The sequence below is a fragment of the Rhinopithecus roxellana genome, chromosome 12 (genome assembly GCF_007565055.1).
Source record: "Rhinopithecus roxellana isolate Shanxi Qingling chromosome 12, ASM756505v1, whole genome shotgun sequence".
Classification (NCBI taxonomy): domain Eukaryota; kingdom Metazoa; phylum Chordata; class Mammalia; order Primates; family Cercopithecidae; genus Rhinopithecus; species Rhinopithecus roxellana.
In genome coordinates this window covers 22550365-22577691 of record NC_044560.1, presented here as the reverse complement: position 1 = coordinate 22577691, position 27327 = coordinate 22550365, and the positions used below count along the sequence as shown (strand labels likewise).

Here is a 27327-nt window from a genome sequence, read left to right as displayed (position 1 = left end):
CACCTCCCATGCACCCACCCTGACATCTCCCTTCCACCCACAGGCCCTGCTGGGGGTCCAGCCGCTGCTGCCTGCTCTGCAGTGACTCACCCCCACCCACCCCGCCAGCTCTGCTGGGGTCCCAGAAGGGGAAAGTCCCTGCACGACTCAGGGAAAAGGCCTGTTTCCTGGCAGGACACTTGGCCACAGCTGAGCTGCCCAGCTGACCTCCGTGCCCAGCTGTGCTCAAGCCCCTGGCAGACATGGTGCAGGTCGCCGGGCACAGCAGGTGCAGGGACAGAGCTAGCAGAAGCCTGGTGGGGACTTGGTGTCACAGACACCCCCAGGGCTGCAGCCAGGGCTGCCCCTCTGGCTTAGCTCCATCTGGGGCCAGGCCAAGCCAGAGGGGGCTGAAGGGCAGGGAGGTGGGCAGTTGGGGGCCGTCCTCCTGCAGGCTGGCTGGCCCTACCCCGGAGACACAGGAGGCACCACTCAGCCCTGCTGCCACCAGCCACTCACTGAGGCTGCAGTCCGCCCCGAGAAACCCAGCAGGGCAGTGGCAGGCCCCCGTAGCCGCATCACAGGAGCCCCCGTTGAGACACCCACACAGCTGTTCACAGCCCGGCCCATACCGCCCGGGCGGGCATCCTGCAGGGAGAGGGGCTAGCTGCAGGGGCTGGGGCTAGCTGCAGGGGCTGGGGCTGGAGGCTTCCCCAGTGTCCCTGAACACAACAAGGCAGCTCTCATGAGGCCCCGACACCCTCCATCTTCCACCCCCTCAGACGAGGGCCTTCCCAGGGACCAGGGGAACTGGGCCCAGCAGGACTCCCGAGCCCCTGGGTGGGCATAGGCAGCACTCACGTTGCCGGCAGCTGGGGCCGTGGTAGCCAGCAGCACATGAGCAGATCCCAGTGGCAGGATGGCAGGCTGGGTTCTCACCGGGACACCAGCACATCTGTGCACAGTCCTCCCCAAAGCTGCCAGGTGGACAGGCTGGGTGCAGACAGGCAGGGTCAGTCCTGGCCCAGCCCCATCAAGGAACAGGTGGGCCTCTCTGGATTCCCCCCACCCAGTCGCTCCTCGGGGTGGGGACTTGGGAGCACCTACCTTGTTCGCAGCCAGAGCCAGTGAAGCCAGGGGGACAGCGGCAGGCCCCAGTGACGTGGTGGCAGGCAGCGCCAGGTGGACAGCTGCAGCGCTGGGCACAGGCCTCTCCAAACCAGCCCCGCAGGCAGGCTGCAGAAAGATGAGGGATGGGGAGGCTTCCTGGGAGGGGCCTGTTGGGGCTCTGTGGGCCAGGACAGGCCCAGAGTGGACGCTGTGGGTAGGACCCACCTAGTGCTGGCTGAACTGGGGGCTGTGCTCACCATTCTCACACCTCGAGTCCCCCCCCTGGAGGGCAGAAGCAGGCCCCGGTGGCATGGTGGCAGATGGTTCCCCACCGGCAGTCATAGCGCCCCTCACAGTGAGGCCTGAATGTGCCCTTGGCACAGGCTGCAGGGACCAGACAGGGCTGAGAGCTCAGCCTCCGGCGGCCCCGCCCCATGGAAGGCGAAGGAGCTGGGAGATAGCAGCCGGGGCTCAGCACTGAGGTGACGGGAGCCAGCGACAGCCCTGAGGCCAGCCAAGTGCCCAGGCTTCCCTCAGACAGCAGACCCAAGGCTCCCAGCCTGAGCAAGGGGCCGCCCACGCTGAACGCCAAGCAGTGGGGACGGTGCCCCTGCTGGAAGGGGGCTGGTGTTAGGGGCTTGGGTGGGAGGCCGGAGCTTTGAGGAATGAGGCAGTGTTGCCCTTGCATGTCTGGGCTCTGGAGAGGCTGAGGCCCTGCTGGGTGAACCAGACCCTGCTGGCACAGCAGCCACAGCCAGACCCCTCACTGGCAGGAGGCCCCCAGCCAGCACAGGCTCCAGGACAAGGGGTGAAGGGGCCCCTCTCTGCATGCAGGAAACAGCAACGGCCCCCGAGCCCCAAAGCATCCTCCGTTCCACCCACCACAGGGCTGGCCAGGGCCACACACCCCTGCCAAGGCAAGGCAGCAGCAGTCTGTCCCCACAGGCCAGCTTCCTAGGCTGAGCCCCCCCCTCAAAACAGGAACCCTTGGGGCTCAGACGGCAGCTCTTGCACTCACAGGACAACAGATCCCCTGGTGAGGCCCCACCCCGGGCACAGTCCTCAGCCCTGCAGTGAGGCTCATGCCACCCCTTCTCAGCAGGGCCTCCAGACTGCCCTGCTGCCCCGCCCCACTCACGGTTCTGACACTTGTCCCCAGTCCAGCCGGCCGGGCAGAGGCAGTGGCCCGTGTGCGGGTCACACAGGCCCCTGTTGAGGCAACCGCAGCTGTGCGGGCAGCCGGCTCCGACGTGCCCAGGGAGGCACTCTACAGGAACAGAGGCCGGCACAAGGGTGAGGGTCCTGCCTCCTGGGTCCAGGAGACCCTGGCTCATGCTTCCCTCACAAAGGGCCAAAACCCCCACCCCAAGGCGCTGCCCCCTGACTTGGGAGCCCTCCTAGGCCTACAGACAGGGCTGCACCAGGCATGCTGGGGTATGTCCCTCCTCTGCCGCCCAGCACTCACCCTTCTCACAGGCCAGGCCGGCCCAGCCCTCCGGGCAAGCACAGTGGCCTGAGACAGGGTCACAGGTCCCTCCATTCTGGCAGAGGCAGGAATGTCGACAGTTGTCGCCGTACAGGCCGGCAGGGCAGGCTGGGGCCGGGGAAGAGGGAGCAACCTGCATCCCCCAGCCAGCTGGCCCCACAGGGTCTGTCTGGCTTTCCAGCCCCATGTTGGACTTTGGGGTCAGGGACCTTGCAGGGGGCTGCCTCTAGGACGACCTGCTAGCCCAGCCTGACTCACCATCCCTGCCTGGAGAGGGGCACAGGTGAAAGGCACGGTCCTCAGTCCTAACAGCCCCTTCCTCCCTCCCGCAGGCACCAAGTGTCCTCTGGGCCCCGCAAGAGGCCAGTACCCAGTCCCTGGACTCCTGGGTGGGGCTTACCCTGCAGGCAGGAGGGCCCCATCCAGCCAGGGGCACAGTGGCACTGCCCATGGACAGGGTCACAGGAGGCCCCGTTAAAGCAAGCACAGGCCTGGCTGCAATTGTGCCCGTAGGTGTGGGCTGGGCAAGCTGCAGGTGGAGAGGGCTGGTCAGAGCCGGGGGTGGACAGGACCCCAGGGGTTGGCAGCAGATCACAGGCAGCTGGGCAGATCTGCCAGGGTCCCCTCGACTGCTGTGGCGAACTGTCCCCTCCCTCTGGCTCAGGCCACCCACTCAGCAGAGTGGCCACAAAAAAGGACCAACGCTCTGGCACAAGTGAGTAAAGCATCATTCCCAGGGGGGCTGCCTGGCAGCTTTGGTCACTCAGGACAGGTGGCAGGAGGGAGTCTCCTACGGAGGACCCGGCGCCCCCTCCCGCAGCACCCTGGGCTGAGCAGGGACCTCACGCACTCTCAGCACAGCGGGGGCCCCGGCGGCCAGCGGGGCAAAGGCAGGAGCCGTTCACAGCGTCGCAGGCAGCTCCGGCGGTGCAGTTGCAAGCATGGCGACAGTCTAATCCAAAGAAGCCGGCCGGGCAGGCTGCAGGCAGGGGGCAGTGATGTGAAGGGGCCCACACTGGAGTCCACCCAGCCTAGTCCCCGCCTGTGCCCTAGCTCACCACGCTCGCAGAAGGTGCCCCTCCAGCCGGCCGGGCAGGTGCAGGCCCCACTGACGTGGTCACAGGCTGCTCCGTGCTGACACTGGCACCGCTGCTCACAGCCGGGCCCGAAGTGGCCCTGGGGACACCCTGAGACATGCGGCCCCGGCCCACTATCAGTCAGAGGCCCAGGAGCCTGACCCAGCTGTGCCTGGGCCCTGCCGCCATCCCCTGGACTGTGGGACAGGCCTGGCTCGTGAGAAGCCCCTTCTCACCCAAGGGAGACTGGGCTCACTCACACGCTTCATCCCCACCCAGGTGGGGCCATGGGAGGCTTGAGGGAGCTCCAGGCAGCAGCTTTAGGGACAGGAACTCTGCAGGGGCCGCCTCTAGGACACCCGACCCAGGCCTCCCCTGGTTCCACCAACCAAGCCTCGGGGGCACACACGGAGGGACACCAGCCTCAGTCCTAAGCAGACCCCTTCTCCATCCCCCAGGTGCCAGGCCTCCCGCAGTGGGGGACGGGACCTTCCCCTTCCTGCTGCAGCTCCAGGTGAGCCTGGTGCAGGTCGGTGAGAGGACCAACACTCTGGCACAAGTGAGCAAAGCATCATTCCCAGGGGGGCTGCCTGGCAGCTTTGGTCACTCAGGACAGGTGGCAGGAGCCCCGCACCCACCCCCGCAGCACCCTGGGCTGAGCAGGGACCTCACGCACTCTCGGCACAGCGGGGGCATCATTTAGTCCAGGCTAGACTTTAGTCCAGGCTGTGGAGTAGGGTGGTGGGTGCTGGGAAAGCTCAGGGAAGGCAGAGGAAGCCAGGCCAGGGCCCAGCCACAGTGCGCGTGTGTGCGTGTGCATGTGTTGGGGTGTGTGGGTGCGCAGGAGGGGGCACGGCCAAAGGCTGTGTGTGTGTATGTGTATGCATGTGCATGTGTGTATGCGCTCAAGAGGGGGCGCAGCCAAAGGCTTTGTGTGTGTGCGCGCCGGAGGGAGTATGGCCAAAGGTTTTGTGTATGTGTGTTCATGTGTGTGCGCGTGTGCACACACGTGTGTGCACAGGAGGGGGCGTGGCCAAAGGCTTCATATGTGTGTGTGCACACAGGAGGGAGCATGGCCAAAGGTTCTGTGTGTGTGTATTCATGTGTGTGTGTGTGCCTCTGTGCATGTGTGTGTGGATGGGAGGGGGTGTGGCCAAAGGCTTCATATGTATGTGTGCACGCAGGAGGGGGCATGGCCAAAGGTTCTGTGTGTCTGTGCTCAGGAGGGGGGCGCAGCCAAAGGCAGGGCCAGGACTCACGCTGCTCGCACTGCGGGCCCACGTAGCCAGCCTCACACAGACACAGGCCACTGATGGCATCACAGCTCCCGTGGCCAGCGCTGCAGTTGCAGAGGTGGCTGCAGTCAGGTCCCCAGTGACCACTATCACAGGCTGCAACAGAACTCAGGGTCATCCAGAGCAGGCCCCAGTGCAGGCCACGGGTACCACCGCCAAGTCAGGCACAGGGGCATCTCAGGACTGGGGCACTGCCTCATGCAAGCCCCCAGTCCTCAGGGGCCCTGGGCGGAGGCCTCTCCAGGGGCTAGGAAAGGAGGGACGTCTGGACAAAGGGCAAGCCAAGGGTCCCTGTACCTCTCTGGCAGCTAAAGCCGGTCCACCCGGGGGCACAGCTGCAGTGTCCGGTGGCTGGGTGGCAGTGCCCATCATTGGCACAAGAGCACCTTGTCTGGCAGCTGGGACCAAACCAGCCTGCTGGGCACACTACAGGCAGGAGAGAGAGCATGAGTGGGGCCTGGCCGCCTACCCCGGGTCAAAGGCTCAGGGGTGGCTCCAGCTCACTCACCGTCCTGGCAGCGGCTGCCAACGAAGCCAGGGAGGCACAGGCAGGCTCCAGTCTCAGGGTCGCAGTGGGCACCGTGCTGGCATGCTGGGCAGATCTCCTGGCAGCCCAGCCCCCAGCGGCCCTCAGGACAATCTAGCACCCACCCCCCATGGCCAGTCAGTGCCCAAGATGCCCTTGCTCAACACATCAATAAACACAACATGGCACAATGCTCCTGGAGCCACAGCCGAGGAGGCGGGACCACTGTTACCATCTCAGCCTGCCCCGGGGAGGAGAGAGGGCCTGGGCGCCTCCTGGGGCTGCAGGCTGCGGGGTGCCCACCCATGGGAGAGGAGCCCCAGGCACAGTTCAGCTGGCAACACAAGGAGCCGAGCCTGTTAGAGACAGAGCCACGTGGAGAGGGAGAGCAGCCCGGGAGGGCAGCCTGTAGGCCCCAGGGGCTTGGTGGGGCAGCCACAGACCCCCATTCCCTACCCCAAGAGAGTGCACTGTGAGTTCTCACATCTGCTACAGGCGGGCCTGGGATCCGCAGGGCTGGGGACCCCACAGTTCAGGGCCCCATCAACGCGGAGCTGTGCAGCCCAGGGAGGTGGAACTGGGGCTGCGGCTGACACTCACCTGCCTCACAGTCTTCCCCAGTCCTCCCGGGTGGACACCGGCACTGCCCCGTGACCCCGTGGCAGGGGGCCCCCCCACAGGAGCAGGAGCCCGAGCAGTTCACACCAAACGTCCCCACCAGGCACTCTGCAGGAAGAAGCATGAGGGGCCTCAGCCACGCCATGTGGAGCGGCCTGACCAGAGCCTTTCCCCTAGGGGCTCCTGGCGAGTGTGCCTCCCACACCTCCCCATATGGGCTCTGGCTCTAGCCCCGGGGTTGGGGGGCTGCTGAGCACACCTGGGGTCCCCAGAGTGGCCAGGCAGGTCAAAGGAACAGGCAAGGGAGGGGTGAAAGGGGAGCTGACAGATGGGAGGAGAGGGGAGGGGCAGGGCTGCTGGGGCAGCCTGGGAGAGACTGAAGCAGATCCCTCAGCTGTCCAGGACCCTGGAGAGCTCCCGGGAGCCCAAGGTAGGGCCTACTCTTCCTCTGCCATCATTGTCACCAGAGGACCTGTCCTGGTCAGGCCAGTGTGCTCCCAGCCCAACCTGGCGATGCTGGTCCAGTCTCTCCCACTCCCCTACATCCAGCTGGGAGCCCCTCCAGGGACTCGGCCCTAGGCCTGGGGAGGCTGTGCACCCACTCGCTCCACCCCCAGAGCCACTGCCCTTTCCCTGTGGGATAGGGCTAGAATGGAGAGGGCAGGGGGCCTCCTGGAGGCCTAGGGTCCCCCTCCTCCACGCAGCAGGTAAATGAGACCCCAGGGAGCACAGAGACCAGGGAGTCAGAGCATCCCAGGAAGGGGGACCTCGGGAGAGAACGTGGGGGCTGAGGATCAGGACCCCTGGAGAAGGCCTGGCAGAGCCGTGGGTGCTGGGAGCCCTGGATCGGCCTCCCTGGCAGAGCCTTCCTCTACTCTCCCACGCCTGCCCTGCCCGTAAGGGCCTGGCCTTGGCCTCCCCTGTGAGGACAACAGAGCATGAGGCTGGGCCGGGAGCTCGGGTGGCAGCCTTCTTGCCTCCCCCAGCAAGGCGCAGTCACCGTGATGCCCTGCCTGCTGCTCCAACTAAACCTCTCCCTGGGCTCACATTGGCATCACAGCAGCCCCAAGAAGGCAGTCGACAGAGACCCCGTGCTGCACGCCCAAGTTCCACAGAGCCCACGCGTCAGAAGGCCCACAGCGGGGCTGAGAGCCAGGCTGTGCGCAGCCTGGGGAGGAGCGCTAGTAATACAGGTAAGCACCAGGCCTGGCCCCGCTGGGGCCCTGAGTACACACGCTGGTAAACCCTTGTCACCAGGGCCCATCCCCGGGGCACCCGCCCACAGGGACACAGGGACGTCCCTGGGACTACAGGCCTGGCACTCCGCGTGCCCTAGGGCACTGGGCAGTGTTCACAGGGTTGGGGGGTCGCTGGTCAAAGCAGCCCGACAGGGCCTCAGGGAAGCCCCCTCCACTAACTGGGGCAGATGAGTGCAGGCCAGGAGCAGTTTCCAGACCCAACAATAAGAGGGGATGTTATCTTTATAAAGAGTGTTGATCTTTATGTCAACACTCAGATGTCATCCTGTGGCTTATCCTCAGAGCACCAGAGGCTCTTAAACAAAAGAGGGGAAGGGGCAGAGGAGGAGCGGAGGAGGGGCAGGGCAGGAGCCTTCCTCCTCTCAGGAACTGGGGGCTCTGGGAGCCGTGGAGGTGCGTCTCTGGAGAGGCCTCCTCACTGTCTCCAGTGTAGAGATTGGGGAGTGGAAGGAGGGTCACAGGCATCAGGGGAGGGTGAACTGCTGGTGTGTGTGTGCATGTGCCTGCCTGCATTCATGTGTGTGTGTGTGTAAGTGGTGTGTGCAGGTATGTGTGTACACGTTTGGGGAGGAGAGTGGGAGGAAGGGTGGAAGAGGATGCCAGGGCGTCAGGAGGAGCTGAGTCCCACGTCTGCACACTCATGAAGCCCTAGGGCTTGTGCACAGATGGGGAGTGGGCACTCAGAGCCGCTGCACGCCGGCCTGAGACCACAGAGCTCCTGCGAGTCCAGGTCGGGAGGCTTGGCCTAGAGTGCTCCGACCCTTAGTGGCTGGGACCAGGGTGGCCTAAGAGCTGGCTGGTGGGTCCTTGGGTGGACGTTGCTCCCTCTGCGGGCCCCTTCTCATTCCCCAGATGGAGGTGGGGAGGGGAAGGGCCCATCCTGGGGGGACTTGAGTCCAGACAGCCCCCTGGTATGGCCCCAAGGGAGGCAGAGGAGGGGGCTGGCACCGGGCTTCTCGTTCTCTCTCCAGCCCAGGACATGGTCATGCTGGTCACACGGCAGGCCCTCGTGGCTCCCGTCTCTCCTGGCCAATGGGCGTGGACAGCGTGCGCCACGCCAAGGGAGGCTCCAACCTGCCCAGGCCCTGTCGGTGGCTGCTGCGGCAGCTCCGTTACTCACGCCGAGGACATCTTCCTTCCCCTCATAAGCTGATGACACACTCGGGTATTTCCCATCCTGGTCATGAGACTGAGGAGTGACCATCCCGCAGCTCTGAGCCTCAGATCAGCTTGCTCAGCTTTCTGCTTGGCCAGGACCACATGCCGTTGTCCTGGTCATTGCACCTCCCGCCAGTGCAAGCTGGGGCAGCCAGAACACCCCCACCTTCCTAGCCCTCTTGGCAAAGCCCCCAGCCCCATGCACGCTGGGCTGGAATCACTTCGGGGAGTTAGTCGCCGGGTCTCCCAGGAATCCCTAAGCACAGACCCAGCTGGGCCATCTCCCAGCCAGCTCCTAACAGCCTCCTCCCCTGCCTGCCATGTGAGTGTGGGGCTCCCAGGCTCTGTGCCTGCTAGACCCAGGCCACAGCATCCACATCCAGGGGCCTGCAGCCACGACCCCAGGCCGGCACTGCGGCCCAGACCACTCTCGGAACCACCACCTCCAGGGGCAGCCTCTGCTGCCGGCTCACATGTGAGGAGGGAGCTGCTGCTCCAGCCTCCAAGAGAAGCCCACAGTCTGTTCCAGTCGAGGCAAGGGAGGAGTTTGCAGAAGCACCAACCCCTCTCTGGGCCAGGCCCAGAGCAGACCTGCCCTAAGCAGACCAGACTCAGACTAGCAGCCGCACCACTGCTGTGTGACAAGCTGTCAAGGCAAGGCACCACCTGAGCTCAGGCGAAGGAGGCCGATAGTGACAGCTGTGCAGCCCTTCTGAAGCCCACCCTCCGGCCAGACAGGCAGCCTAGACCCACAATGAGACCGCCGGGAGCCCCAGGAGCCGGCCACTCACCTTGGTCGCAATCCTCTCCCCGGAAGCCAGCAGGACACTGCTTTCCACACTCGCCGCTCACGGGGTCACAGGCCACACCCACTGGGCAGGTGCATGCCTGTCGGCACCCCAGCCCAAAGTAGCCCGGCTCACACTCTGCAGGGCGTGAGAGAGGGGTGGGTGGGGTCAGCCGGCCCTGGCGTCCCCCAAACCCCACGCGTGGACTCACCTGCCTGACAGTGCTCGCCCCGGAAGCCAGCCTTGCAGGAGCAGCTGCCATCCCTCTTGTCACAGGACCTCGTGTGGGGCTGCACACACCGGCACTCCTCCGAGCAGCCCGGCCCAAAGGCCCACGGTGGGCAGGCTGCACGCACAGAGCAGTGAGGGGGGCTCCAGTCTGAAGCCCCGCCCTCCCAGACCACTTTCACCAGCCCTGGGTCAGCCAGGACGACAGCCAAGATCATGCAGGGAGCTGTCCTCATCCACCTCTCCCCCTGCAGCCCACCGCCCCTTCCCTCCCCGAGTGTCTGAATCCCAGGGATGGGTGACCCCACCAGGGACTCAGAGCTTGGCATTGCTGCCAGGAATCTCCAAAAGTCAAGATAGGCTTCATTCCCTAGAGGCTTCTGCAAAAGGCCTGGCCCTGCCCTCATCTGCAGCCCTCCCACCCATCAGGGCTGGGAGGCACCACCAGGCTGGGGACCGTCCACCCAGACGCCCTGGATGCCAGCACAGTTGCCATCGAGAGGATGTGGCTTGGAGTCCACAGACTCAGGGCAGATCCCAGACCCACATCCCAGTGGGTGACCTGGCTGGGCCCTGACGGTCTCATCCCAACCCAGACTACAGGTAATAGGACACAGACCATCCCTTCCACCCGCTGCGGCCACCAGGGACACCGGAAGGGGCAGTGAGACTCACTGAGGTGGCAGAAGCGGCCGTACAGCCCCGGGTCACAGAGGCAGGCCCCGTAGAGGCGGTGGCACCGGCCCCGGTTGGCACAGTTGCATTTCTTGCGACAGTGCTTGCCATAGTAGCCCTTGGGGCAGCCTGGGGGCAGTGGGGCTCCGTGAGAACCTTGGTGGCAGCCAGCCTACCACATGTGGTCCTACCCGTGTGGTAGGATGCTCAGGGGCCCAGGGCTCAGCACAGGAGCTGGGAGCAGCCCCCACCAGGGCACTAGGTGAGCCTCCAGGATTGGCTGTCTGCCCTGGCTGGTCCGTCCCCGACATCCCCTGCCCCCAGGGTCTGTGGCAAGGGCGGGTGGAGGAGCACCTTCCTTGGCCCACACTGGAGAGATGCACAAAGTTCACGCTCCACTCTCCCCAAAGTCTGGCTCCCATCAGGAGCTGCCTGACTTCTGTCCCATGACAGTCACTAAGCTTGACCTCAGAACCTCAAAGCAGGAAGGACACGTGGCCCCAGTGGCCAGGGTCCCAGGCCCAAGCCACAGGTGGCCCCAGAGCTAGAAAGGTCCTCGCCTTTCTTCCCCAAACAATTCCTTCTGACTGGGTCCTGCCCCACGTCCTTCCTCGTACTGAAGGCAGCAGTAAGCTGAAGGTGCCCCAATAACGACATGGAGACTATGCCCCAGGACCTGGAGACTAGGCACAGGCACAGTTGCATTTCTTGCAACAGGGCTCGCCATAGTTGCCCTGCATTATCCAGGTTGGCCCTGAGCCCACAGACAGATGTCCTCATCAGAGAGGCAGGCGGAGGCTGAGACAGAAAGTGGAGGCCTAGAGAAGAGGAGGTGACCCCTCGATGCTGCAGGCAGCCTGGAGGGTACAGCACAATCCCAGGGTTGCAGTGCCCGGGAATGAATACGGGGGTTCCCCAGCCCCCTGTAGAATAGAAAGGGCAGACAAAGTGGGGAAGGGAGGCACGCTGACAGGCAAGAGGTAGGAAGCCCTGTGCAGCTGCCTGGGGTCCCCACAATCACCAGGCAACCAGCCCTGCAGAGCACAGCACATACAGCCAGGCAAGCTCACAGGGCCACCTGGACATGGGGCACAGGTTCTAGGGCTAGCTATCTTCCTCTCACGAAGGCAGAAAGTTTGTGATACGTTAGCTGCACTCTCCAGCGAAAGAGGCAGAAATGATGAAGTCCGGAGACTTAAAAGATGAAGCTTGGAAAACCACCTGGGAAACATTTTCTGGACTAACTCCTCCAGAAAGGCTGAAACTTCAGAGTTAATAAGGACGTCAACATCATCCCTTGCGGCCACTGGCCCCTGAGTAATCCCTTCTGCAAACCTCATCCAGCGATCACACAGCTCTACTTGAATGCTTCCAGGAACGGGGACCTTACTGCCTCCCAAGGGAATCCATTCTAAAAGTGTTGCTCTGTAAAGTCTTATCATCTGCTACAGTTAGGCCCTGGGAAAATTAGCAACAGTGAAAAGCAACACCCCTCTCACTCAAGGGCCTCATTCCCTCCGAAGCACAGCCTAAAGCTCTGGAGACGGGGAGGCAGGAAGGGAAGGGAGTCTAGGAAGTTTGGTGGCAGTTTCCCTGCTCCAGTGGGAGGAAGGAGACAAGGAGGGGTGGTGCCTCCCACTTCCCTTACAGCCCAGGGGTAATTCCAGAAGCACCAGAAGAGACTGCACGCACCATCCTCACAGTTAGTTCCACTGACACCCGGGGGGCAGCGGCAGGTCCCCGTGACAGAGTCGCAGGTCCCACCATTCTGACAGCTGCAGGAGAAGCTGCAGTTCTTCCCGAAGGTGTCCGGAGGACAAGCTACAAAGAGTGACAGGGAAGTGTCAGGGTCACCAGCCAGCACGACACTCTGAGACCCCTTCCTAGGGTTGGAGGCTCTGGGTTTAGAAGGAATTGCCTAGAGATAAAATGATGGCACTTGTGCCCCTGCCCACGCTCATGGGAGACACCACTAATGGATCACTGACTCCTCTCTCTGAACGCCAGCAGGGACGGCAGTCTCCTCCTCCTGAACCAGCTCTTTCAAACAGGCGGAGCCTCACAGTGATTACGGGCCCCCGCCCCCGGCCATCTGAGCTAGAGGAACCCAACCCTTCAGCAGACAGCCCTCGCTGTCTTAGTTATTTGCTGGCTTGCTTGTTGCTGGACCGTGAAGACTGATATTTAGGAAGGACAAACACCTTGGCTCGCTTGTTCCCAGGGAATCCGTGCTGCCTGGAACAGTGCCTAGCACAGAGTGGATGGTCAGGGGATGTTTGTCAAAGGACTGAACAAATGGATGAATGAATGGATCTGCACGGATCTCCCCGCCCAAGGCCAGCAGGCAGGAGTAAAACTGAATAGGCTCAAAGGGCTGTCCCCAGGTCTTGGGGCTCAGAGGCCCCTTCCCGGCCCCCAGCCCCTGCCCAGCCGCCTCACTCTCATTGCAGATGAGCCCAGTCCAGCCCTCGGGGCAGTCACAGGCATCCAGGCCCGGGAGGCAGGTTCCTCCATTCCTGCAGTCATCACAGGTCAAGCTGCAGTCGTGGCCAAAGGAGTCGTCCAGGCAGACTGGGGGGCAGACCAGGATGGGGGTGTTCAGAGCCTGACCCTGGCCTCAGCAGGCATAGAGGCCTGGCTCAGATCCTCATGCCAGGGAAGGGGCATAAGGGGCATCCTCAGCCCATGAGGGCCCCAAAAGGGTGACATGGGGGCAGATGCTGGGGTCAAAAGGAGCCCTAACTTGGGAGCTGCAAGCCCGGTCCTGCCCAGGCTCAGCCCGCATGAGCTGTGCAAACTGAGCCAGTGGCTCAACCTCTCTGGGCCTTGGTCTCACATGTCATTGCAGGGGTCCTTCCTCACGTCCCCAACCTCTGATTGGATGGCAGCCTAGCCTGAGGGGTCGCTGGCTGCCAGCCCTGCGAGCAGGAGCCCCCAGGGGCTGGGCTCCGCTCACCAAACTTCTCTGTGAGAGTGTGTTCGCCCCGCAACTCTGCCTCTTCCTCGTCGGCCCCGATGTCGTCATCCTGGAAGAGTCTCGGCAGCTGGTCCTGGAGCACGGCGATGTGGGGCAGAGGCCGCACGAAGGGCAGCTCGCCGTCCAGGTCCACCACCGGCTCCTCCAGGGCTGCCAGGGGCACAGAGGTCCCTTAGCCCCTGCCACCCACCTGCCTGCCCCAGCGACTCCCCAGTGGGTAGGGCTGGGCCTGAGCCCACCCCAGGGCCCCTGCCACCCTCCTACTGCCTCCACTACCCCCACCTCCTCAGCCTGGTCCCAGGGGTCATCCCAGCTGCACCCGACCCTCCTTCTCAGGACAGAAGGCTCCGGGCCCTGAGGACCTGAACCCTGCCCCTCTGCCCCCAGGCTCATCCCAGCTCTAAGGACTCTGGGGCCTAGAGGGGTAGAGGTGGGAGCAGCTGCCATCAGTCCCAGGGACAACATCACCTTAGGTCTTGGTCCCTTCTCTCACCTGGTCAGGACAGGTGCTGGGCTCCAGGAGGATGCCTGTCTCACCAGCTTCCCCCACCCCACTGTCCTTAGTCCCCACATGGCCCTCAGAAGAGGCAGGACCCCAGTGGGTCCCCAGCGGCCCAAGAGCCTCTGAGGTGGTGTTGGCCCAGACAGGCCAGGGGGCAAAGGACGCCAGGCAGGTGGGGGTGGGGCGGGCCAGGCCTGCGGGATGCAGGCTCAGCTGGGGCAAACTTGAGAAGGCAGAGGCCGGTGCTCCTCGGAGGGCGGGAGACTCACGGCTGCAGCCCCTACGGTCCTCGTGCAGCCGGTAGCCAGCCTCGCAGGAGCACTGGAAGGAGCCGGCCAGGTTGGTGCAGTGGTGCTCGCAGCCACCACGGCTGGAGGCGCATTCGTCCACATCTGCGGGTGACCCGGAGCCGCTGAGGCCTGTGCTCCCGGGTGGGGAACCAGGGAGGCCCCTGCCCACGAAGTCCTATTTGCAGGACTGAAGCCCTGGTGGCCCTGCCAGAGGTGAGTGGCTCATCTCTTGAACCAGCCAGTAAAACTCACCCCCAGCCGCAGCGGCCACTCTGGCTATCCTCCCACCCCAGGGTCAGAGCCATGGCAGACACCTGCTAGAGGCCAGGCTAGGAGGGGCCGGCCAGGCAGCAGCCAGGGGGACAGGCCCAGCTCCAGGAGAGAGTGGCCAGTGACCTCAGGCTAGAGGGAGGGAGGGAGCAGGTCAGCACAGCCGTGCACACAGCAGGCACTCCACCAATACCCACAGTCCTGCATTCAGCAGGCACTCCACCAATATCCACAGTCCTGCATGCAGCAGGCACTCAGCCAACACCCACAGCCCTGCATGCAGCGGGTGCTCAACCAGAACCCACAGTCCCTCAGTAGAGCACAGAGCAGACTGACCCCATGCCCACCATGGGGGAACCAGAGCCAGCCCCGTGTCCTTCCTTAGGGCGGCCCTGCTCCCAGGCCACCCCAGCTGTGCAGTGGCAGGGCAGTGCTCACCCTCACAGCTGCAGCCATCGGCACTGAGCCGGTAGCCGGCGTAGCAGCCGCACTCGTACCCACCAGGGTTGTTGGTGCACACCTGCTGGCAGCACGGGCTGTCTGCACAGTCATCAATATCTGTGGGCACACACCACGGGCCCCCTGGTACCAGGCACCTGCACATGGACACGCTCCCACCCACACACAACTGAATGCAACTGCATACAACCACACACAACCCACGTGCCCTACTGCATGTGCACCTGCCCACAGTCTCACGTGTGCACACCTAAATAATGGCACCTGCAGACAATCGCACCCACCACACAATCGCACCCATGCACATGCATGTTCCTGGTCCCGTATACACAGACACACACAGGACACATGTCACAGTCCTGGGGCCACCCGCCTGTCTGCTGGGAACAAGGTGTTGGGACTGGGGCTAGAGGGTGGGGACTCCATCTGAGAGTCAGGGTCTGGGGTGTGACTCCCAGGACACTGGGTCCTTCCCAGGTGATGGGGTGGTACTGAGGAGGTGCTGACGGGGTAAGGGGGTGCCATGACCGTGGGTATGGGCCCTGCAGGCTGATGTGGGCACCTAGGGTCTTTCCTGGCCAGGATGCTGCCTCTGTCAGGTCTGCCCTACCACCCTGCCTGGGCCCAGGCAGCCAGACCAGAACTCAGGGAGACAGAAGAGGACCTCCAAGTCATGGCATGGAACTGATCCCAGACCCAGGGCGGCAGCAGGTCCCTGGAGTGGGGTGTGGGCATCTGGGAGGAGCCAGTGCGCACCGATGCAGGTCCTCTGATCTGAGTGCAGCTCATAGCCACGGGGACAGGTGCACAGTGGCCCAGCGCTGGTGTGGCTGCAGCCATGGGAGCAGCCGCCGTTGTTGGCCTCACAGCTGTTCACAATTTCCATCTCGATCCCTGCCATGAGACCAGCCACGCGGGATGTGGGATGGCAGCTAGGATGACCACCACCTACCTTGGTTCCCCCCACCTCCACCCAGCAGCCAGCCTCGGGTCTGGGGACACCCGTGGGAAGCAGCAACATGGAGCTCCCAGGCCTTGTCGGGTCTGGGACTCCCTGCCCTCCCTCGACCCTCTGCCCACCAAGGGCTCATACGCAGGGCTGCCCCTGATTGACAAGGAAGCTCTTTGTTCTTCGACCAAAGCAGGCCGTGGGGTCCTGGGGAGTGGCATGGCCATCCCGGGCACCTTCAACCTGTTGCTGGCTGCCCACTCACGGTAGCACTGCCGGCCATCAGCGCCCAGCTCGTAGCCCGCATGACACACACACTTGAAGGACCCCTGGGTGTTGAGGCAGCCATGGGCACACTGGGCCAGCCCTGCGGCACATTCGTCCACATCTGGAGGGGAGAGACCACGGGGAGGACTCAGAGGTGCTGGGAAGGGCCTTTGCATGGGGCCAGTGGAAGACAGCGCACGGCCTGCTGACACCCAGGGCCTGTGGCTACATGACACAGGCATTCAGGGCCAATCCCACGGTCCCTGACGACCACTAGTCACAGCCCTGCAGGTCCCCTGGGATGAAGAAGTTGGCACCCACACGGGTCTCACGCTAAGCCCATTGAGTGACCAGATGCCATTACCCAGCAGCACTTTCCTGGCGTCAGTGAAGACATGGAACCACACACCATGACACCCCGTGGCCATCCAGCAGGTGCTGGTGATATGGTCTGGCTGTGTCCCCACGCAAATCTCACCTTGAATTGTAACTCCCACAATTCCCAGGTGTGGTGGGAGGAACCCAGTGGGAGGTGACTGAATCATGGGGGCGGGTCTGTCCTGCGCTGTTCTCGTGATAGTGAATGAGTCTCATGAGATCTGATGGTTTTAAAAATGGGGGTTTCCCTGCACAAGTGCTCTCTTTTCCTACCGCTATCAACGTAAGGTGTGACTTGCTCCTCCTGGCCTTCTGCCATGAGTGTGAGGCCTCCCCAGCCACGTGGAACTATAAGTCCATTAAACCTCTTTCTTTAGTAAATTGCCCAGTCTTGGGTATGTCTTTATTGGCAGCACGAAAATGGACTAATACCCTTGGAAACTGACCACTGCCTGGTCTGGACACACCCTGCTGCCTCAGAGACTCACCCTGTGGACTACCAGGGCGGCAGCAGCCAAACCGCTCCCCAAGGCTGCTTGACCCAGGGAAGAGTCAGGAATACCCAGACGTGCAGGGACAGGGTTAACAAATAAACGTTACCCAGCCATGCTGCAGAGGGTGGTGTGGTGTGGCAGTGGGTTCCAAACAATGGCACCTGCCTGCGACCTGACTCTAAACAAAGCACATTCACAAACAGCCCCAGCGAAGCAGCAGAAGCCCACCCCATACGTCCAGGTGTTTCCTGGGCTCAGTAACAACGTCTCCTTTCTTCTTTAGTTCTATTTTTTTATTATTATTTTATTTATTTATTTTTAGACAGTGTCTCGTTCTGTCACCCAGGCTGTAGCGCAGTGGTGCAATCATGGCTCACTGTAGCCTCAACCTCCTGGGCTCAAGTGGTTCTCCTGCCTCAGCCTCCCAAGTAGCTGGGACTCCTGCCTCAGCCTCCCGAGTGGCTGGGACTCCTGCCTCAGCCTCCCGAGTAACTGGGGCCACAGGTGTGCACCACCATGCTCGGCTAGTTGAGTTTTCTTATTTTTTTGTAGATACGGGGATCTCATTATGTTGTCCAGGCTGGTCTTGAACTCCTAAACTCAAGTGATCTGCCCACCTTGGCCTCCCAAAGTGCTGGGATTACAGGTGTGAGCTACCACGCCTGGACTTTTTTTTTTTTTTCTTTTTAAGAGAGAGAGAATCTTGCTCTGCCACCCAGGCTAGAGTGCAGTGGTGTGATCATAGCTCACTGCAGCCTTGACTGCCTGGGCTCAAGTGATCCTCCTGCCTCAGATTCCCGAGTAGCTAGGACTCCAGACAGCACCACCACACCTGGCTAATTTTCTTTTTATTATTGTTTAGAGACAGGGTCTCGCCACGTTGCCCAGGCTGGTCTTGAGCAACTGGGCTTAAACGATCCTCCCTCCTCAGCCTCCCAAAGTGCTGGGATTACAGGTGTGAGCCACAGCACCTGGCTCATTCCTTTTCTCTGATTCATCTCTTTGGTTTTCCTGCCAGGCAGGCACTACTTAGGAAATACAATAGTTTAAAAAATATAAGCAACACCTGGGCTCCGTGGCGCACTTCTGGCGAAATGAGCCTCGGGCTGGGAGCAGCTTTGGCGAGCCTTCCTACCGTCGCCCCTCAGCCCCCAGCAGCGGAGATGAGACCGTCACATCCCAGGTCACCCAAGGGGGGCAAGGCAGGGCCAGCCCTGCTCCCAAAGGGCCTGGTCCCATGGGAGGCCACGGCCCCAGAGTTAGACACAGGTCCCTCCACAGCGCCTGGGTGTGATTTCTAACCCTGGGTGGAGCGGAGCAGGGGAGGGGCGTCCTACCTTCACAGGCCTTGCCGTCCGCTGCTAGCTGATAGCCTGCATGGCACTCACAGTGGGCGAGGCCCCTGACCACCTGGCACCTGTGCATGCAGCCGCCATTCCTGTCAGCACACGGGCTTCTCCCTGCAGCCACGGACCCAAGGAGGGGGTTGGAGAGAGGGGATCCCAGTGGCTGCAGGGCACCTGCCCCAAGGCTTCTTGTGAGATCCCCACACCCAGTGCTCTCCTCACTCCGTGCTCCAGGCTGATGGGCTGGGCAGTGGGTCTCCCTCCTCCCAGGTGCGGGAAGCCCCAAGACGCCAAGAAGACTGTGCAGTCTCCGGACAAGGCCAGCCAGCCCAGGTCAACCGCAGCCCAGGCCAGCTCCCCCCACCACCCTGCTCTGTCCAGGTGCTGGCGCTGACACCAGGGCGGTGGCCCCCAGCTCTGGGACTCCACCCCTTCATGCCCATACTGGGGAGGACCCTAGAGGCCAGGTGGGGGCATTCTCTCAGCACCTGCCCCACCCACAGGCCCCATTTCCATATTCTGGAGGACCACTGAGCCTGCCCCACCGTCACCATCAGCAAAGCCCCCTCCTTCCATGAAGAAGTGTCGAGGACTCAGAGCAAAGTGCCAAACCAGGCCGGGCCCGCCTCCTCCTCCCAGGGGCAGCAAGCCTCAGGTGGGCACCTATGGAAGTGAGGCGGCCCCCATCAGGTGGGCACCTACAGTAGTGAGGCGGCTCCCATCCTGAGCTTCCTAGCCCCAGATGTGCCACCCCGGGGCACAGCCTAATGGGCTGGGCCATGCCCTACCAGGCCTTTCAGGAGCCTTGGGGGCCTCCTGAAGACCCACTTCCTCTAGTAGCCCAGGCAAGGCAGCTCGTCCTGCCTCCACCCCTAGGTCCTCCATCCCTCCCGGGCTGGCAGCACTCACGGACACAGCGCCTGCCGTCCTCCTGGAGCTGGAACCCGGGCCGGCACTGGCAGCGATGCCGAGTGATCGTGAGCTGGACACAGTGGTGCTGGCAGCCACCATTGCCCAGGGCACAGGAATTAATGGCTGGGGACACGGAGAGGACCCCAGGTCAGCCCAAGAGGACGCCTGGCCAACAGTCTGTCCCCGGCTGGCATGGAGCAGGGAGTGGCATGGCCACTTCCTCCTGCTGTAGGACCCCTCCCGGACACTCCGAGCCCCTCCACCTCTTCATCTCCACCGTCTCCCTGCCCAGCCCACAGGCCTGGGTTTGCCTTCTCTGCCGCCCACAGAATCCTCAGGCCCACGGGAGATTCACCGGACCCTCCAGCCCCAGCCTTGAGGGCTGGACACAGAAGGGGGCCCCACCCAGACAGAAGCCCAGCACCCCCCAGCACAGAACACTAAGTGCCAGGGGTCTCTGAGAAGCTGCGAGTAAGGGCTCAGTGCCCTAGCAAGCTGCATCTCCCTGGAGGAGGCTGCAGGCTGGCAGAGGGTGACTGAGACCCAGGCATCTCACCACCGTGGTCCTTAGGCCAGGGCGGAGGCAGGTGTGGGGATGCCATGGACAGTTGCCATGGGCCATAGGCTTGGCCCCCAGTTCCCAAAGGACCAGCACAGCTCCTACCCACCCCAGGCCAGGCCACACCTCACGCCTGACCCCATGCAGTGCCCACGCTCTCATTCCTCCATGCACATTCCTGCAGGTCATGGGCTGTGGGGTCAGGTTGACTCAGCGGGTGCCTGTACCTGGTGGATGGATGGGGCTGTGCCCTGAGCTGGCCCAGGGACGGGGGGAGAAGGTGCTGGGCCAGGCTGGACACCCAGGGTGGGCACTAGACCTCTGCCAGAAGCTGCAGCCAGCCCCTTGGCGGGGGTTTGGTTACTGTCATGTCTCTGGCAGTCGCCTTGTGGTTAGGGAGGGAGTCAGCCCCAAGCTCAGAGGGAAGCCGCAAGAATGTGCTGTTGCCTGTGCCCGGGCAGGGAGGCCGTCTGCCCAGGCCTGTGCCCAAAGCAATCCCGAACCCCATTACCAAAGCACCAAGACTCTCGGAGCGGGGAGGCTTCTTTGAGATGCTGCCTCCTCTGGGGCACCTCCTGGGGGGCTGCCAACATCCCTGGGAGGTGGCTGGGCCCGGGGCCGAGGCTGGGGAACCCATCTACTGTTGCTGCATGGTGGATGGGAAGCCCAGCACCACGGAGGGGAGGGCAGTCAGAGGTCAACGGAGCAGGCAGCGGCTGGAGCAGTGGAGTTGCCTCTGGGCCCTGAGAAGGCCCCTCAGAGCAAGTTGGCTTAAAAACCCCACCACGCTCGCCGTACCTGTCTCCCACAGGGGAGCAGGCGCTGAGGGTCCCCTCCTAGGGCAGAGTCAGCCTTGGGAGGCTGTTGGGGGTTGCAGTGATGGCTCTGTCTCCTGCCCCACGTGGCCCTGACATGTGCAGGCTGTGGGGAGCCCAGGGCAGAACTCAGGTAAGCCCGTGTGCCTCCGAGCCCCGAGCCCCATCCACTTAACTGCCCAGACAAGATGGGAGCTGTCCTGGCCCCCAGGCCCGGCCTGCCTCACCTGAGACGGCTCTGCTGAAGCCACTACCGTGGCTCCAGGGGCCTCTGAACAAGGCCTCGGCTGGCCCGGCCTTCCCGGGGGGCCCTGTTTATTGTGCTCACCACAGCAACAACACCCCTGTCTGGAACACGTAATAGGAAACAGACCCCCTTCTGGCAGGGCCAGGCAGGCACAGGGGGCACAGAGCCCATGGCAGGGAAGCTGGGCCATCAGGACCCAGGCACCACAAGGACCCAGGAGGCTGTGGCAGGGCTGGGAAAGAAAGAGGCTTCTCGTCAGCCCCTCCAGACAGGCAGAGACCCGAGATGTACCCAGGGACCACCGGGCATGGCACCCACTGAAGCCCACCAGGGCGGGGGGTCAGAGGCAGGGATGCCCCCAGAGCCCGTCCTCTTGCTGCTCTCCACACAGTTCTAACACCCCAGATGCTCCCAAGCTGTGCACAGCCGGGAGCCAAGCCCAGTGTCATCACATATATCCTGTGCCACAGATTCCCGGAAAGCTGAACCAGGCAGATTTTCACCAGCACTGGGACATGCAGCTCAGGAATGGCCACCCCTGCATGGCCAGTGCCCAGCACTGCTGGGGATGTGTCCCGAACCCTTGGGGCACTGAGACCCGGCTGCAAAACACACAGCCCAGCCACCCCTGCCCAGGCCACAGCCAAAGACTCGCACCTGCTACAGCCCTGCAAAGCGGACCAAGCTCAGACCCGGCAAAGCTCAGTGTGTCCATCAGACACGGACTGGGGATTTGCCTCCCAGCGGGGGAAGACCCTCCCTGTCTGTGGTCCACAGCCCTCACAGGCTCACCTGCGGACAGACGCGGGCTTGACAGCAAGCCCTACTGTGTCTTTCGCTTCTTTAATACTGAAGTGGTGTTTTCTCAAAGGAAAACATCCCCACCCAGTGAGGGTTGGATGGGCAGCGTGCGCAATTGCACCGGTGCTTTGGCGATCCTGCCCAACGTTTCTGTCCCTTCCTGACTCTGGAGTCTTGTTCTGCCAAGACCTAACTTCAGTCCTTGCCCACTTCCAGATCAGATGCAACTGACTGTTGCTGGGGGACACTCTGTAATGAATGGAATGTGTCCTCCCTAAAATAATTATATGTTGGAGCCTTAATCCCCAAGGTGAATATATGTGGAGAGAGAGTCTCTGAGAGGGAATAGGGTGGGGCCCTGACCAGACAGGATTAGTGTCCTTGAAGGAAGAGACACAGAGCACTCTCTCCATTCTGGCAGCCAGAGCTGCCTGGGTCACCCTAACTCCCCAGTTTGCCAATTCTAGGAGACATCACTCCAGCCCAGGCACATGCAGGTCCACTGGGGCTAGGGTGCAATTCCAACCTCTGCCAGCAGGAGGTGGCACCACCCAGGATTCTGGCAAGTGTGAGGCTGGAGCTCTGCAAAGGTAAAGGGGCCTCCTTCCGCCTGAGCCAGCTTGGTCTCTGCTGGAGGTGCAGTGTCCCGGGCGGCGGATGGAACAGAGAGTGGGGCATCAGTGGCCAGGCACAGCCTCTGAGCTCGTTGGCTGACTGAGAGCTGTGCCGAGGCAGGGGCTGGATGTGGGCCCACCAGCTCTTCTGCCCAAGCCTCCAAACCCAACCCAGTGGTTTCGAGGCCAGCTCTCCAGCGTGGTTCTGGTCCCTGCTGGTTTCACGGGGCTTATAATTACTGCCCTCAGATTGGGGTGGTTTCTAGGCCTTGAGTCTCCTGCCACATGTGGTCAGTGGTCACCCGCAGCCCTGCCTTCTAGGAAGCCCTCTGTTGGGGACAGGATGGCAGGCTGGGGTGCGTTACATCCCCCAGCTCCCCTCCAGGCGGCCCTGCCCTGTACACCTGCCCCGTCCCCTGACCTCTCAATGGGGTCTCCTTGTGGCACAGGGCACTACCGACTCACAGCCCGTGAGAGTGGCTGTCCTCATCCACACGCCAAGGGGTCTGAGCCCATGATGTCACCCCAACAACACAGAGTACCAGGCAAACACTGATGCTACAGCACAGCCACCAGGCATCCAGAGACGGAGCAGGGAAGGAAACGCCCACTATCCCCCTCCATGGGCCAGGGTAAGCTGACCCCACAGCTCACACCCCAGCAAGGCCCCCACTCCCCCCGGCCCAGGGCCAGCCAGATCGTCCTGCCCAGCACCCGCCTTTCTGGGTGGTCAGCTGGGCCCATGCTTGGCTGCAGTGGTCCAGACCCACTGGCCAAGGGGACAGGTGGGTCCCTAGAGACAAGCGCTAGCAGCGCCCTATTGGCCTGCCAGGGGCACCGGGCGCTTTAGGGAGTGGCGGGCAGCAGCTGGACCACACATGTGGAATGAAGGAAGCCAGACGGCAGGGCCCAACAGGGGCACTCCAGGGTGGGAGCTGCAGGGCGCACCGTGGGCACCCAATGCCCGCAGCACCTGCACCACCACATGTGCCTACTCGCTGCTGAGTGTCAGCTCCGACCTGCCCTCCTGAGGGAGGCCCCGACCCAGGGCTGCGTGAGCATCACACTGGTTCAGCTTCTTCAGAGCATTTAGGAAGGTGGCTTCCTTGTCACCAGAGCCCTGGGAGGGCAGGCCTGGTCTATATCGTCAGGACAGCAACCCGCTCCCTAAGCAGTACCTGGCACCAGCACACCGGGCGGCGGTCAGAGGGGAGCAAGGCGGCCAGTGCTGGCCCTTCACCACAGCTGAAGGCACGGCCCAGGCCTCTCCAATCACTCCTCCCTGCCCCACATGGGCCCTGACTCAGCCGCCCCTTCTGCTGGTTTCACCTCCCTTTGCTCCCGACTCTTACCCTGGCAGGGCAGCAGCTCCCCCTTCCCACTGGCAACGCCGCCCCCAGCCCAAGCGCCCCACCTTCCTGCTGGGTTTCTGAACCCAGATGAGGGTCCGTGGCCTCTCTGGGTTGGGGTGCAACCATCCCACACCCCCACCCCTGTACCCAAGCACCCCGCTCGGCCTCAGCCAGCATCTCTAGACTCAGACAAGGCCACAAGAGGCCCCCTTCCCATGTGTGGAAGCCCAGGGTGGTCTCCTGGACTGAGGGGGCTGCCCATCAGCTGCTCCTCCCCTCTCTCCTACTGGCTCGGCCCAGGCCAGCTTCTCAAAGCCATAAGGCGGGAGAGGCAGACTCCCAGTTTGCAACTGCAGTCTGGGTTGGGTTTTTCAGGTCCTGGGTCTGCACACATGTGCTCTGAGCAGCAGCCCGGAGCTCACACACTTGAGTCGCCTGCCAGCAGCCTCCTCTGGGCCGGGCCTCCCCTCCAAGAAGGAACCCAGGGGCCAGGTGGGGGATCTATGCAGCCTCTCGCTGCCTTGATGGGGAGACCCAGGCCGGGGAGGGAAGTCTGCCCCAGGGCAGGGCACACAGCACAACTATGGCAGAGCCAGGTGGGAGGCAGGGCCGGGAGTCCTTCCCCAGCCGTGTGCACATGAGTCCATCTAACTCTGAGGGACACAGGCAGGGGGTGGCCAGGCCACCAGGGGGTGACAATAGAGTCCCCTCCCCCACAGTGTGCAGCCCAAAGGCCTGATGGGCATGGGCTGAGATGGGGAGGACAGAGGGCCCACCTCTCCTCTGGGGTCGCATAGGGCGTTTCATCTGGAGGGACCTCTGCTGGTTGAGCCAGTGACATCTCTGACCCTCAGACAGGCCCTGGGAGTGCTGCTCGACCCAGGGGACATAAGGGAACAGCCATGTCCAAGGCAAGGGTCCAGAGGGCAGCCAGGCCGCCTCCGGGAGCACAGGCGGGCATAGTGCCGGCTCAGAGCACCCCAGGTACATGGAGGCGGAGGCCTCCAGTGCAGTGTTAGACCACATGGGAGCTGCTCTCCTCTCTGGGTGTCGCACGCTGGCACTCTGCAGGGTGTCATGGAAAACCAAGAATGGAAAACCAGACACTCGGGCCAGACCACTGCTCCCCACACCACCGGGAAAGGCAAGGGCGGGCTCAGGCTCAGGGACTGAGAATAAGAAGCAGGCGTGGCCCCGCCCTCGGGCCTCACTAGGCCCTGCTCTTCCCACCCCAGAGACTGGGTGCCCTGGGCAATACAGCACACCAGGACTGGGCGGCCAGGGCAATGGGGAACGGGGACCCACACTCTCGCAACGTGGGAGCCAATGGCAAAGTCCTTCCTGTAGACTCTCACTTTTGAGAAGGGAACCCTTTTGGTGTCTGATTTCCATAAGATCATCTAGAAGGCAGGGAGGTGTGAAGGTTGTACCTTCCCTGCCCTCTCTCTGCCTCAGAGGCAAGTTCAAGTGTGTTTCAAGGCCCCTCTGGAGTGTTTTAAGGCCCCCTTCGGGTACAGCCTCCTCTGGAGCCTTCCCAGATTGCTCCGGGCCCTGGAGGTGTCAGCACCCTGAGAGCTCTGGCCCCAGGCTGGGGAAGGAAGGGCGGATCTTTGGGCAGTTTCTCCACCAGCCTCTCTGCAAGCCTCACTCCAAGCTGCTAGTGGGGAGTCCAACTGCAGAGCCTCAAGCCTGTGGGGCATGTTCCTTGTCCCCTGGCAAAGCCCCAGGAGGGCTCACAGCACCCTCCCAGCCAGGATGACCCTGGCAGGCCCAGGGAAGGGGCTCCACAGCAGCCCCAGGTTCCAGCCGAGCAGCCCACCCACAGCTGGCCCGTGGGGGTGGAAGAGGCCACTCCTGTCAACCGAGGCCTGGGCAGACGGTGCCAGTGTGAACCAGAAGATGCCCCCACACCGAGGCAGGAAGGCAAGGCAGTGGAGGGTGAAGGGTTCCAAACCCCCCAGGGGCCAGAAATCCAGCCCTACCCCCAGCAAGCCCTCACAGAGTCCAGGCAGCCTGGCACAGACTGGGTGGGCAGTGCCCTCTGACGGGCCCAGGCTGAGCTGCCACAGGAGACGCCCCTCAGGGCAGCCCTTGGCCAGGAGCTGAGATGCCGCAACACCCTCCCTATCCCAGGCTGGCGTCTCAGGCCCACAGCCTGGCCGGGTCCCTCAGCAACAAGAAGGGACTTGAGACGGTGAGGCATCCCTCAAACAAACACGCCTGGCTTTGCCTGGGAAGTGGCCCCCAGGGGACTCCGTCCCCACTCTAGAAGCTTCTCAGGCCCCCACAGAGAGCAGCTCCCGCTGGGCCCAGGCTGACAAACCCATGCCAATCCTGGAAACTCCCAGGAGACCGAGGAACCGGCCCCGCCCCTGCAGGCGTCAGCTCCCAGGAACTCGCCATCTGGTATCCCCCACCCACAGAGGCAAAGCCTGTGTGGCATCCCTCTCACACAGAGGCCACCATGGGCAAGGGATGAGGGGGGACAACATGCCCCAGATAGTGCCAGGAAGGGGGTCTGGATGGTGCCCAGGCAGGGTGGCCTAGGAATGGGGCTAGTCCTCACGTGTCCCCAGGCCAGGGGTGCCCAGGCCACCACCAGGGACTTTAGGGAGAGGAAGTCATTTCTCCAACTCAACTCAGCCACAGGCTAGTGGGACCCAAGTCACTCTTGTTGTCAAAGTGAGGGTCACCACCTGTTCCCAGGGGGTGAAACATCCAGCATCTTCCGTAGCGAAACAGACGCATCACAGCTCTGGGGCTGTATTTCCTGAAGCGTCGGTGTAAAGGCCTTGCTGGGAGTCTCAGTCAAACGAAAGAGAAGGTGCACTCCAAGGTCACTGCTCTGCGTCCAGCAGACCCGAGTAGGTGAACGCACTTAGGTGACAGGCTGGCATGCAGGCGAGTCTCACCTGGGCCCTCCATGAAGCGAGGAGGCCAGGAGCCGGGCACCAGCCCTGGAGAAGGCCGTGGAGGCACTGGGAGCCCACCACTCACACAGGGGGCACCCTGGGGGGTGACGGCCAGACGGGCCCCGAGGTCCCAGGAGCCTCCTGCCAGGCTGTGCAGGCCCTGCCCAGGGGCCCTGGCATCTGGCCCAGAGAAGACCTTTAAAATGGGCAAGTACCGCAAATTAAGACTTCTGGGGCCCCAAGTGTGCAGACATCCCCAGGACAGCCTCCTGGGAGGCAAATCCCAGGAGGCCTGGCTACAGGAGGAGGCTCCAGCCGAGTGAGTGACGGGCGGGTGGGCAGTGGGATGTGGTGGGTGGGGTGGTCCCTGTCCCTTTTGAGGGTTTCAGGGAAGGTCACCATCACACAGATGGTGAAAACAAAGCCTAGGAGAGTGAGTGTTCCAAGGCCCCCACTCACAATAGGAGGCCAGGAGAGGGGATTAGAGGCCAGGAGAGGGGATTAGAGGCCAGGAGAGGGGATTAGAGGCCAAGAGAGATGACTACAGTCCAGGAGAGGGGATTAGAGTCCAGGAGAGGGGATTAGAGGCCAGGAGAGGGGATTAGAGGCCAAGAGAGGTGACTAGAGTCCAGGAGATGCAATTAGAGGCCAGGAGAGGGGATTAGAGGCCAGGAGAGGCGATTAGAGGCCAGGAGAGGGGATTAGAGGCCAGGAGAGGGGATTAGAGGCCAGGAGAGGGGATTAGAGGCCAGGAGAGGCGATTAGAGGCCAGGAGAGGGGATTAGAGGCCAGGAGAGGGGATTAGAGGCCAGGAGAGGGGATTAGAGGCCAGGAGAGGCGATTAGAGGCCAGGAGAGGGGATTAGAGGCCAGGAGAGGGGATTAGAGGCCAGGAGATGCGATTAGAGGCCAGGAGAGGGGATTAGAGGCCAGGAGAGGGGATTAGAGGCCAGGAGAGGGGATTAGAGGCCAGGAGAGGCCCCACC

At 62.8% G+C, this 27327-nt stretch overlaps 1 protein-coding gene across 8 annotated transcripts in view; it reads right to left on the bottom strand.

Moving 5' to 3' along the window:
- Nucleotides 1–27327, bottom strand: part of MEGF6 (multiple EGF like domains 6) — a 128130-nt gene that overhangs the window by 8576 nt on the left and 92227 nt on the right. For 5 of the 8 annotated variants that reach the window (XM_010361767.2, XM_030941607.1, XM_030941602.1 and 2 more), the window contains 24 exons: nt 19040–19165; nt 18122–18244; nt 15911–16033; nt 15453–15590; nt 14676–14795; nt 13947–14069; nt 13155–13325; nt 12638–12769; nt 11891–12019; nt 10199–10327; nt 9507–9641; nt 9299–9433; nt 6073–6198; nt 5455–5586; nt 5244–5372; nt 4911–5042; nt 3634–3762; nt 3426–3554; nt 2976–3104; nt 2555–2683; nt 2228–2356; nt 1087–1215; nt 841–972; nt 499–627 (listed from right to left, as the gene is read on the bottom strand). In XM_010361767.2, the coding sequence (XP_010360069.2) occupies nt 499–627; nt 841–972; nt 1087–1215; nt 2228–2356; nt 2555–2683; nt 2976–3104; nt 3426–3554; nt 3634–3762; nt 4911–5042; nt 5244–5372; nt 5455–5586; nt 6073–6198; nt 9299–9433; nt 9507–9641; nt 10199–10327; nt 11891–12019; nt 12638–12769; nt 13155–13325; nt 13947–14069; nt 14676–14795; nt 15453–15590; nt 15911–16033; nt 18122–18244; nt 19040–19165 (3138 nt within the window). The remainder of the gene's footprint in view (nt 1–498; nt 628–840; nt 973–1086; nt 1216–2227; nt 2357–2554; nt 2684–2975; nt 3105–3425; nt 3555–3633; nt 3763–4910; nt 5043–5243; nt 5373–5454; nt 5587–6072; nt 6199–9298; nt 9434–9506; nt 9642–10198; nt 10328–11890; nt 12020–12637; nt 12770–13154; nt 13326–13946; nt 14070–14675; nt 14796–15452; nt 15591–15910; nt 16034–18121; nt 18245–19039; nt 19166–27327) is intronic. The other 3 variants (XM_030941604.1, XM_030941603.1, XM_030941606.1) reach the window with 3 other exon arrangements.